This window comes from Eschrichtius robustus, chromosome 1 (assembly GCF_028021215.1).
Source record: "Eschrichtius robustus isolate mEscRob2 chromosome 1, mEscRob2.pri, whole genome shotgun sequence".
NCBI classification, from domain to species: domain Eukaryota; kingdom Metazoa; phylum Chordata; class Mammalia; order Artiodactyla; family Eschrichtiidae; genus Eschrichtius; species Eschrichtius robustus.
In genome coordinates, this window is record NC_090824.1 from 97,611,537 (window position 1) to 97,624,625 (window position 13,089).

At 34.7% G+C, this 13,089-nt stretch overlaps 1 protein-coding gene across 3 annotated transcripts in view; it reads right to left on the reverse strand.

Moving 5' to 3' along the window:
• Positions 1–13,089, reverse strand: part of GABPB1 (GA binding protein transcription factor subunit beta 1) — a 67,704-nt gene that overhangs the window by 15,948 nt on the left and 38,667 nt on the right. For 2 of the 3 annotated variants that reach the window (XM_068551461.1, XM_068551468.1), the window contains exons 3-6: positions 8,279–8,446; positions 6,463–6,657; positions 5,073–5,220; positions 4,608–4,721 (exon numbers count right to left, since the gene is read on the reverse strand). In XM_068551461.1, the coding sequence (XP_068407562.1) occupies positions 4,608–4,721; positions 5,073–5,220; positions 6,463–6,657; positions 8,279–8,446 (625 nt within the window). The remainder of the gene's footprint in view (positions 1–4,607; positions 4,722–5,072; positions 5,221–6,462; positions 6,658–8,278; positions 8,447–13,089) is intronic. The other variant, XM_068551477.1, reaches the window with a different exon arrangement.

Genomic DNA, 13,089 nt, shown 5'->3' on the forward strand with positions numbered 1-13,089 from the left:
ATTAAGTTAGAGATACGTAAGCCCTACTGGGTCTACAGACTGTGGGCAGTGAATAATTACTCTGTTTTATATTTAAAGTTCTCAGCATGATAACATTCTTCTCATCTCAATTTGAGAAATGTGGTCTTGACAATCTCATTTTTGTTTTAATTATATCCTAATTACCTGAAGCCTGCTCCTTAATTACTCAGTCCTTAAAAAGACTAAATAGCAGGCATACAGATATACTCAACTATTAAAGCTATTAAGAAAGCCATTCCTCTCTCCCACATCTTTTCCTTAGTAGAGATTCACCTACGCACCCCATAAACAGTTGAATAAATATTAAGTTACACATAAAAATGAAATAAATAAGAAATATATATTATTCAAGCAAATCTTTGCTGTAGTATACTCACAATCTTTAGATATTTACTATACAATCTATTAGTAGTAAGAAATAGATCTTTTAAAATTTGGGTCAAATTCTTAAATTTTGGTGTGTCATCACACCAAAATCACTTTTGAGATCATGTTAAAAATATGGATGTCAGGGCCCCACCCTAAACTTACTGAATCAGAATCCACTGGGGTAGAACTGGGGCAAATGATTGTTGAGAAGGTGATTCTGATTCACACAAAATTTAAGAATGCTGCTCTTGTTGATATTATCATATTAATTCAAACTAACTGAGAGGAGTTCAAATTAGCAGAAAACTTGAATCACAGAATATTTAAAGTAACACAGCCTTCTAATCATTGGGTACATAAATTAACAAGATAATTTCCAACTATTTCCAAGCAAAAATTCTACTAGTTTGTTTGAAGAACCTAGGGGCAGGACAGGAATAAAGATGCAGACACAGAGAATGGACTTGAGGACACAGGGAGGGGGAAGGGTAAACTGGGACGAAGTGAGAGAGTGGCATGGACTTATATACACTACCGAATGTAAAATAGATAGCTAGTGGGAAGCAGTCGCATAGCACAGGGAGATCAGCTCGGTGCTTTGTGACCACCTAGAGGGGTGGGATAGGGAGGGTGGGAGGGAGACACAAGAGGGAGGAGATATGGGGATATATGTATACATATAGCTGATTCACTTTGTTATAAAGCAGAAACTAACACACCACTGTAAAGCAATTATACTCCAATAAAGATGTTAAAAAATAATAATAATAATGTAAAAGAGAAGGACAATTATTATATTAATGTTAGAGCTGCCTGATACTTCTCCTGAATTATTCCACTCCAAAATTATGAAGGATGTTTTAAACAAGTATCTTGAAAACTGTGTCTGCATACTTTTAAAGGCTGTAAATTTTTTCACTGATTTGTTTCCAAAATGAGTAAGGTAATTTCATGTATCAAAAGACAGTTGTATCCTCACTTAAAAAGAAATTAAAAATAAATAACTTAGTATTTTGATTTATGTATCACTTTCTTATGAGTTTGCTGAGTGTGAGTAGTCCCTTATATTAACCCAGGATATATTAATAAAATATTTCTGAAACCTCAAAGCTGAAAACTAAACCTCAGTCAATGGTCAACGATAGCATCTTAATTCAAATGACTATTGCGAGATGAGATAATACACGTAAAGCACTTAGCATAATAACAAGCTTATAGCAAGAACCCTATACATATTAATCATTATTTTTCTATAATTCATTATGCCAAGTTAAATTTATGACTTACATCAAGTGTTTCATCATGTTTTTCTGGCCTGGCCTGGACCTAGATAGACCTAATGATTATTTAATATAATTATGCACATTAGCATAGGCCTGTGGGCTCAGGAACTGAAATAAAAACTCCCAAAAAACCAATTTAATAAAAATGAACATTAGCAACAAACTCTTCAGGGTATAGAGATTTATCAAATTTTTTTTTTGTACTTCTATCAAACAGACAAAGAATCATGAAAATTATGTATGGAGATTAAAAATTTAATCAAACAAGTTAAATGCTTGGAAAAATAAAGGTTTATGAGAAAAGAATAAAACTGGAAATATTTACATAAAAAATGCTAGTAAGGAAGCAATTCAATGAGAGATTCTAATCATCAAACATTGACAATCTGAAGTTAAGAAGTCTGAAGTTAACAATCTGAAGTCAAGAAGACAGAGGTATCATTTGGTTTCACAATGAAAGCATTATACTAGACTGATTTCCTTTATGATGTTCCCATTGGACTAACATTAAGATTTGTTTTATATGTCAAAGATAGTCCTAATGTAAACATGAAAGAACTATTTAAAGCCATAGTTCAAATGAAACAGCATGGTATCCTAGGCTATCATAAGTACCTCCCCTCTATATATAGGACCATGTCAGCCAGCTAGCTTCCATTTCAAATGCAGTCCATTTGCTGCTACACTGGCTATTTATTATCAGAAGATGTGTTTACTGTACTACTTAGCCAGTAAAAGAAAAGAATAAGAGCAGTACCAATTAGTGTACTGATGGCTCTTATATTTTGTTTTTCAATCATTTAAAAAGGGGAAACAGGAGAACATTTATTTCAAAAGACTGCTCCAAAAGATACACCTCAGAAGTAAAACTAGGAATAGTGATGCTTTTGTTTCATATAAGACAAAGTGATGATTACACAAATATTTATTCCTATCACAAACCAAATTATAAACATTCTAGAAGAGACTCGTCCACTGATCACCTGAAGAAACTGCATAGAGGAAACAGTATATTTAGTGGTCACAGACACACAACTTGGGAATCAGTCAGACCTTGAGCACAAACTTTCTTTCACCACTTAATAGCCACGCTACTTTGGACAAAATTATTTAACCTCCACAAACCTCAATTTCATCATATATAAAATGGGAGTACTACTTTATTTCCCATATCCTGAGATGTCCTTGAAAAAACATATAAACATTTCTAAATCAGGATGAGTCTGACAAATGATGTTAAAAGAAACTGGACGGCCAAGAGGCAGAGAAATAACTTGACTGAGCATGTGCAAACTGACCTGCAAGAAGATATTTCTTTATGTGATTACACACCTCAGCTGAGTTGTTTATACTGGTGGCAATGTACTCACCTGAATTTTAACTTAATTCAAGCTCTTAAAATATCTTCAGAAAGATTTCACTATGATGTAGTATTGAAATGAAAAAATTATTGTGCTCACAGAAGACTGTAAGTCACATGCAATAAAAGTCAACTAAAATTACCAATTCTCTCAGACTAGACCACACATAACATTTTCAAAGGCAGAAGTTAGAGAAGTTGGTATGACCAATTAGTGGAGTCAACATCTAAATGTCAAAACTTTGAGCTGACTTTGAAGAAAAGATTAATTTTCAGAGATATGTACTTTAATAAAGGCAAAAAATTTACAAGTTTAATCAAATAGAAATCCACCAATGAAATTAATTTTCTTCGATATACTTATGCAATTACAAAGGTGCTGAAGAGATCCAGGCATAGGTCATAAAAGCAGCATGTCAATAGGATGATACACATAGCTGCTAATGGCCAAAAGTGATTCAGAAAAATCTTAAGACTCCCAAATATAAAGGTTTAGATTCAAACATTGATTACAATGCTAAAGAAGCTGGAGAATGAATAAATGTTTACTATTACTAGTTGAGGGGCATAGGGGGAGGGAGGGGGAAGGGAGGGGGGAGAGAGAGAGAGAGAAGAAGGAGAGAGATAAGTAACCACCCCCCCCACCACCAAAAAATACATCATCCAATCATCACCTTGAAGAGTCAAATCCAGTAATATCTACCTTTGATCTTTTTGGTGAGGATTAAATGAGACATGTAAAACATCAGCCACAGTGCAGAGCACACACAGTAAACATGCAATGAACTGTTGTTGTTATTATTAGTCACGTTTTGAAAAAAATTAAATAATGAATGACAACAATATTCTTTACTTTCATAAACATTGGTCCAAATAAAATGGCTTAAACTACAGTAAGAAAAATACTTTTGTGGAGTTTTTTAAATTCCCTAATTAAAAAAATATTTTACTTACATAATTATAGCAAGAACTATTTTGGTTAAGTATAAAGGTAAACCTTATCAAACCAGCTATTAATACTGTTTGTAATCATTTAACCCCAGGTTATCCTTAATGGTGGTTGTTGGTATGCTATTTCCTAGTTTTGTCAGTCATTAAGATTTTATGTCATTCTAATAGAGATGCCAAAAATTAAAAGTTATGAAAAAGACAGCAGGTTCATATATATTTAGCTAATTTATTTATACAAAAAGTCAGACTAGTAAAACAAAGCCAAATGGGATACACAGACATGTTTTCTGTGAACCACACAAGTTTGTTTTTAATTTTAATTAATTTTAATTTTAATTAATTTTAATTTTAATTTAATTTTAAATAATTGCCAAGATTTAATATTCTTTTAAAATCCAGATTTTCAGCTTCCCTTGAAAAAAACAGAGTCTGGCAACACTGACTGAGCATTTTACTATAATCAGTTAGAGCTGAGTAGGAGATGCACCCTTGCCCTGCCCCACTCTCCTCAGACGGCCATAACCTCAACCCTGCCCCCTTTAGTCTTTTAAATTTCCTTCCTGGCCTGTGCAAATATTTGAATCTCCAACTTTCGATGTACACATTTGACTTGTTTTTCTAACCTGGAGTTTCTGAAGAATTGGACAGTGGAGCAGATGCTTCAGCTAAGGCAGCTAATGTAGCTAATACTGATGTAGAGGAGTTTCCAAATTGAACAGCAGATACACCCGTTTCATCTAAGAGAAAGGAGAAAACATGTTTGAATTTTTAAGGAATTTAATCTAGTGAATTTTTCTGATAATCTGTTTTACTTTATTCAACTCTTAAATGAAGCTTAGGTAATATTAGTTTTGTGAAAAACAAGCTTGGATAGCATTAGCTTTTGAAAGGTAATATTGCAGTAAATTTTGCAATATCACCTTTCTTTAGATTATTTTGCCTCATAAAAATTTTTTTGCCAATTATAACAAAGAAAACCAAGGTGGCTGATATAATCTTACCCTCATTCTCCAACAGTCCTTTCTTAAAAGGATGAATACCTACTAAAGCATAAAATCCCAACAGCTATCCTATATGCATCTCAATACCTGTTGCCTTGGATGAATTTTCTGAAGATACCAGACCTGTTAGGTTCACCACCCCTCCAGGTCCAATGATAAACTGTGGTGTTGCAGCGTGTATCGTCACAGTGTCAGGACTCTCTGGGTTTGTGTTGATTTGGTTCTGCATAGCAATCTAGGGGACAAATTACCACAGTGTTTTCAGAATTGTAACCAGAACATATTGGACAGACTTTCAATGTAACATCCTGCAATCTAAGAATCATATAATAAAAATGGAAATCTTTGTTTATGGTCTACTGAAAGTATAGTGGTAAATCACAGATATGCATTTATATCCTGAGTTCCCCTATTAGGTAAAGCAGCAAAATCCCATGTGAGGAGAAGAAGAAGGTATCTGAAAGGATTTTATAGAACTCAGTTGAGTGAATTCCCTGGTGGTCCAGCAGTTGGGACTCTGCGCTTTCACTGCCAAGGGCATAGGTTCAATCCCTGGTCAGGCAACTAAGATCCCACAAGCCACTTGGTGGGGCCAAAAAAAAAAAAATCTGTGTTCTATATATAAATAGAACACAGTTGAAAGATATCCTGCTGCCCTGCGGCTACAGAAATTAAATTACTTAAATCAAATTATGTTCTCTACTATATTTAGCAATATATAACACTACCTATATAAAGCACATCCTTCCCAGTTAATTGTCCCCTATCCTCAACCCCAGGCTCCAAACTGCACTCTTGGGAGTAAAAGAATTGGAAGAAGCACAGCAAAATTTACTTTCCTGAACACATAACATCTTTTAAGTAACTAGCTGAAGTTCAACAGACTCAGATAGTCTTAGAGAAGAGTTCTACTGGGAAGGAGAACAAGAAGATAGGCAAGAAGAGGCAATAAGTAAAGAAGAAAATTTACATCAATGTTGTCTAGCTAAAGAAAAGAGAAGTAATGTTGGTTAGTAGGAAAACTTGTTCAAAAACCATAAATAACTATGTTCATAAACAGATTTTTTTGAGGATGGTGAAAAAATAAAAGAAACCAATCAGAATGATGAAGACTACATCACTCACTGAGGGGACATGATTATGGTTGCCAAAAAAAATGTTAGTGGAAGTATAACAGACTTGAAAAACCATAAGGTATCCAAACATGCAACAAAATAATTAATAGACTAAAATGTATAGAATGGAATTCAGAACCTTACAAACACTGAAAGTAATCACTTTATCTAATCTTCTAATGTTACATGCAAAGACTGTGGTCTTACAATTAGGAAAATGAACAGCAATAAACAAAGAGGAAGTGAAAAAGGAATAGCACTGTCCAAAATAAGTCCAAAATGAAAAACTACAAGCTAAATAGTTCAAATCATCCATATGACAGAGATCCTTTTATTTTCTTAAATTAAAAGCCAAAAGTTACCTGTAGTATCTCTGCTAAATCTTCATTCCCATTGTCTATTGAAATATCAAATGCAGTTTTACAAAATTTACTTTGCGTGTGTACATCAGCACCATATTTGATTAAGAGTTCCACCACCTCTTGATGATTGTGTTCTGTGGCCCAATGTAGAGCTGTCATCTTCAACATGTCCTTTGCATTGACATCAGCGCCATGCTATACAAATATTTCAAAATAAGAAATTTCTAAAATACGAAATATAAAGAAGTCCTGATATGAAAATACTAGCCACTGTGCTTTAAACCAAGAATCTGCTACTAATATGACCAACTCTCTATTTTTGTGTGTTGAATAATCTACACATTCCAGGAATCACCACACATCTGTCACATAATCAGTTTCCTATCATGTTGGCTTTCCTAATTGCATTCCTTCTAATTTCTTAGGAGTACAGCAATTATTTTTTCAGTCACCCAGCCATGAGTATGAAGGGCTAGAATGGCATAAGGTGTGAAGGAAAACTATGAACATTCCTCCAAAACCCTCCAGCGCCTTATTTACACAAAAATATCCCTTGCTTTCAAAACCAGTGCAATATAATGAATTAATAGGGAGTTATCAAGAGATACACTATCCATTATGGTCGTCACTAGACACGTGTAGCCGAATACAGATATGCTGTGCATGTAAATACACACTGGAATTCAAAGACCTCACACCAGAAAAAGGATGTAAAACATCTCAATAATTTTTAAATTGATTTCATGTTGAAATTATAACATTTTATATATACCGAGTTAAATAAAATATAATATTAAAATTATTTTGTTTTTACTTTTTTAATGTAGCTAATAGAAAATCTAGAATTACACGTGATTTGTACTCATGGCTTATATTGTATGTTTTTTGGATAAGTTGATCTAGAGGCCAGAATAAAAAGAATTAAGAATATCTAAATCTATCACTCTCTGTTTCAGAATTTTCTCTTTGGCATTTAGATGATTAAAGAAAAAGCCCTGCCTGTATTATTTGTTTGTTAATTATTCAAGCCTAACATTCCCTTCCATGTGGGCTTTAAATGTGTTGAGTAAGACAAAGCTGTAGTCCCTCACCACGGCAAAGATCAAGATCTAAGAAATCAATTGTCCGACTTAACTAAAAACATACAATGAGGAAGTTTTTCCCCCCACAAAATAACACTTTAAGATAATTTTCATTTAAATGAATGCTTACACACAAAAAATGAGATAACATGGGGGAAAAAAGTAGACATGCAATAAAACTGAGACAGGCTGGGACCTGGGCCCCTTTGCTGCAGGGCTTGCACCTGGACAAACATCTCTTCCAGCAATAGAATACAAAGAAACTAATATAAGGGACTAAAAATAACTGCGTGCATGTGCAGTTGGGCAAATTATGAACAATAAGATACAAAAAGACCAAAACCCAACTGCCACTTCTGAGGTGTTGGGAGCAAAAGCAGGGCACTACATACAGCACCACTAAGGGGGTGGGCAGACCACCCAAGCCACCCCTCCCATACGACCCCTGGACTGGCCCCTACCCTCACAGCATTTAAGGGACCAGCTCCTCCCCCGTCAGGGAGCAAGCAAGGGAACCTGTTACTTGTTTTCGCTCCCTAGTGCTACAGCACGAGTCCTAATAAAGCCTTGCCTGAATTACTTGTCTGGACTCTTATCAATTTCTATTGATTAAGGAGTCCAAGAACCCTGTCAGTAACAAAACTAGTTCCCTTCTCCCTCTTATAAAACCACTATGGTTTTATAGCCTCTGGGGTCTTACTTTCAAAAGCAAAGCGCAAAAAGAGAACACATACCTTAAGCAAAACCTCCACTATGCTGGCATGGCCCTCAGAAGCTGCCATATGCAGCGGCGTTCGGTCCACTTTGGTTCTGGCATCCCTACTTACACCAGCTCGGAGTAGTACTTCTGTGGTGGAATAATGTCCGTACTGTGCTGCCAGGTGAAGTGGAGAAGTTCCCAGCTACACCACGAGAAAAAAAAATCCACATCTATAGTCATTTTTAAATACACTTCTATTTCTATCTTCTACTTTATATATTCTATTTCTATCTTCTACTTTATATATACTTTATATATTCTGTTTACAGAGCAAACATAGTAACTCAAAACTGAAAAGGAACAGTCTCTCCATAGGGGCCTTCAAGAATTCCCATTCATTTCTCAGTGAGGAAGAAATGACAATATTTCATTTAATTCAAACTTGCTTTCTTTATTTTGTTATCAGATAGTCTAAACAAAATTAATTTCATCAGGAATTAGACATAATTAGGGTCTGAGAAATTTTTGAGCATTAGAACGTTTTCCTCACACCATTCACACAAAACTTTTCATCTATGAAATTCATATCAAATAAATGTAACAGTGTACATTTTTACATTAAACTGTTTCTAGGACTTAAAAATAAATTAATTAAAGCACGTCAGTGATCTTTTTAAAGGAGTTCATATAGTCATTTTTCAAGGAGAAAATCTGATGTGAGGTGCACTTGCCAAAGGTGAGTTAAGACGGAACCAAAACATACAGCAGAAACTAACACAACATTGTAAATCAACTATACTCCAATAAAAATTTAAAAAAGGAACCAAAAGAGAGCCCAGTTCTCCTGACATTGGTTCCACGTGGCCTAGTCATGCTACATTCAAAATATACAGGAGAAGTACATGCTAAAATGTGAAGAAGAGCCTTATCAGAGGTATAATTTTTAATAGGTGAAAATTAGAATTACATCACATGCATTTAGAAGCACAAAAAGTCCCTACAACTCTCTGATTACCAAGGCACTCATGTTCTAAAGAACCAAGATAGTTCACTAGAACATGCAATTTGCTAAGACCACTACTGTAATAATAGCAACTAAGGTTTTTATTTAAGCACTTTCCATAGCAAGCACTATTCTAAGACCTTTACACCTATTGCCTCATTTAATCTCCTCAAAACACAGGTACTATTACTATCCTCATTTGGCAGTAAAAGAAACTAAGGCATGACCAGGGGATAAGGCGGGGATAAATTGGGAGATTGGGATTGACATATACACACTACCGTATATAAGACAGATAACTAATAAGAACCTGCTGTATAGCATAGGGAACTCTACTCAATACTCTGTAATGGCCTATATGGGAAAAGAATCTTAAAAAAAAAAAAAAAAAGAGTGGATATATGTGTAACTGATTAACTTTGCTGTATACCTGAAACTAACATAACAATGTAAATCAACTATACTCTAATAAAAATTTTCAAAAATTTAAAAAAAACAAATAAGGCATAAAGAGGTTACTAATTTGCCTGAAGTCACACAAGTAAGAGTCATAATACAAAGCTAGGTATGTGCTCTCAATATATGTTAAAAATGGAAATCATTTACCCTGGGAATAATTATTTTATTACTATTAAAAGCCTTGTATTTTTAAGGGACGGCCATTCCAGCAGATTAAAGAAGATTCTTAAACAATCCTTTCTTTCTCCATGCTCTATCGTACTTTTCTAAAACTGGCCCTTTCTATACTCTTAAATTCTAATATTTAATGAAATATCTCCATAGCCTATTTAGCAACCATGAGTTCTGCTCAGTGTGATATAATGGTTTCTTTTGTAATTTTTTCTTCTCGAGACCTTACCTTTTTGGTTGATGATACAAAATATATATATATGTACATATATGTAGTTTGAAGGAGGAAAATAAGGTAAATACCATCACAGTCTAGAAATAAAACATTACCAGCAATTTAGAATCTTCCCACGTGCCACTCCCTAATAAACCCTTCCCTCAACCCCTGAGGTAATTACTAGTCTGAATTTTGTAATAAACATTGCTTTACTTTGCTTTTTTTAAATTACTATGTATCCCTAAATACTATACTTTGGTTTTGCCTGCTCTGAACTTTACTTAAATAGAATCACATTGCATGTATTTCTCTTGAGACTTGCCTTCTTTGGCTTAATATCATAAGATTCACCCATGTTGATGAATACAAGTATAGTTCACTGATTTTCTCTGCTCTATGATTTCTACCAAATGAATAAGCCAAAATCAATTTAACCAATCCACTGCTGAGCATTAAGGTTTCCAGTTTTTTATTATGAATAATGCTGCTACTAAAAACAGTCTTATACATGTCTCAAGTACATGAGCAAGAACTTCCCTTGGAAATATTCTTAGAAGTTCAATAGCTATGCCAGAGGGTATGTACACATTCAAATCTACTAGGTACTGCCCAACTGTCCTCCAAAATGTTTCTATCAATTTATGCATCTCCTCACCAACGGTTGGTACTGCAAGACTTTTTTGTTTAGTTTTTGCTTATCTGATGGATAAGCAATAGTATTTCATGATTTTACTTTGCATTTGCCCAATCATTAATGTAGCTGAGCATCTTTTCACGTTTATTGGTCATTCAAACATTCTCTTTAGTAAAGTACCATATCAAGTCATTTGCCCTATCTTCTTTGTCTTGTTTTTCATTGCTGTCATGGGAATCCCTATGTATTATGGACACTAATCCTTCTTAAGATTCTTTTGTCTTTTTTTTTTCAGGGTTTATAGATATTTTTTTAATTGAAGTATAACTGGTTTACAATATTATATTAGTTTCAGGTGTACAGCATAGTGATTCAGTATTTTTATAGATTATACTCCATTAAAAGTCGTTACAAAATAATGGCTACAATTCCCTGTGCTGTACAATATATCTTTATTGCATATCTATTTTATACATGGTAGTTTATATCTCTTAATCCTATACCCTATTTCGTCCTTCCCCACTTTACTCTCCCCACCAGTAACCACTAGTTTGTTTTCTGTATCTGTGAGTCCAGTTTCTGTTTTGCTATACACATTTGTTTATTTTTTAGATTCCACAAATAAGTGGTATCATACAGTATTTGTCTTTCTCTGACTTATTTCATTAGGCATAATACTCTCCAGATCCATCCACATTGCTGCAAATGGCAGAATTTCATTCTTTTTTATGGCTGAGTAATAGTCCACTGTACATATACATACCACATCTTCTTTATCCATTTGCCTGTTGATGGACACTTGGGTTGCTTTCATATCTTGACTATTGTAAACAGTACTGCTATGAACATTGGGGTGCACGTATCTCTTCGAGTTACAGTTTCCATTTTTTCCAGATATATACCCTGGAGTGGAATTGCTAGATCATATGGTAGTTCTATTTTTAGTTCTTTGTGGAACCTCCACACTGTTTTCCATAGTGGCTGCACCAAATTACATTCCCACCAACAGTGCACGAGGATTCCCTTTTCTCCCTATCCTTGCCAACATTTATTTGTAGACTTTTTGATGATAGCCATTCTGACAGGTGTGAGGTGATATCTCATTGGTATTTTGAAGGCTCTTTTTGTCTTGATGTACTACAGGATCACTATGATGAGTCTAGATATAGATTATTTTTATTGATCCTGCTGGAGATTTTCTGGGCTACTTGAATCTGTGAGCTGCCATCTTTCATCAGCCTTGGAAAAGCTAAACCATTATCTTTTAAAATTAATTCATCCCTATTTTCACTCTCCTTGTGGATTTATGATTAGACATATGTTAGACTTTCTCATACACTAGCCTTCATGACTCCTGACATCTTTTATATTTTTTTGTTTTTTTCTGCACCACATTCTGAATGATTTTTTTTTTGTTTTTCAGTTTACTAATTTTCTCTTCAGCTACTCCTAATCTGCTATTAAAATCTTATCTAAAGTCCTTACAGGTCTGCTTATGTTTTCAGTTGTTCCAGTGGCTTATTGTCCAAGCTGCCTTGTGTCCTTGTGTGTTCAGTTTTGTTGGTTTTTTTTTTTCGTTTGGCTGCACCACGCAGCATGCGAGATCTTAATTACCCGACCACAGATCAAACCCACACCCCCTGCAGTGGAAGCACGGAGTCTTAACCACTGGACTGCCAGGGAAGTCCCAGTGTTCAGTTATTTTTGACTGTTCATTTTCCTTGGAATTTCATTTGTGGATATGAAGGGTGGGATGAACGCAGGTTCCTCCAAAAAGGATATTCACTTGCTTGTGTCAGGAACCAAGGGTAACCTCTAGTCCAAAGATAATTTTAAATTCATTCTTCAGTTCAGAGTTTTGCAGAATACATAAGTATTTATGAGTTAAGGCCACAAATGTGTGCAAAGGATGGCTTTTGACTCCAAATTCTCATCAACAAAATTCTTCCTCTCTCCATTTGGTACCTTAGTTCAAGCCAGTTCATTTTCCTTGCAGTACCCTAACAACAGGGGCAGGGGCAGGATCAGGTAGGAGGAGGGAGGGGGTATTTCTGGTTTACCCTTACAACGAAGGTACATCTCTTTAGGATTCCAGTATTATGGGGAAAGGATCTCTAGGAGACTTCCCTCTATGAGCAGTCTCAGGTCTTTATCTTAAGTAACCTATGCCAGGGAAGTAGAAAACCAACTGGCAAATTTACTGAGTTAGCAAGTGTTCTAAGGGTGAAATTTCTCTGGGTTATGCCCTTTGCTTAGTTTTTCAGGTTGATAATCCCTTACTTTCTTTCTAACTCATCAGTGCCCTTAAGATTTTTTTTTTAATATACTCAGTCAAAAAATCTTTATCTTTTAAAGACAGAT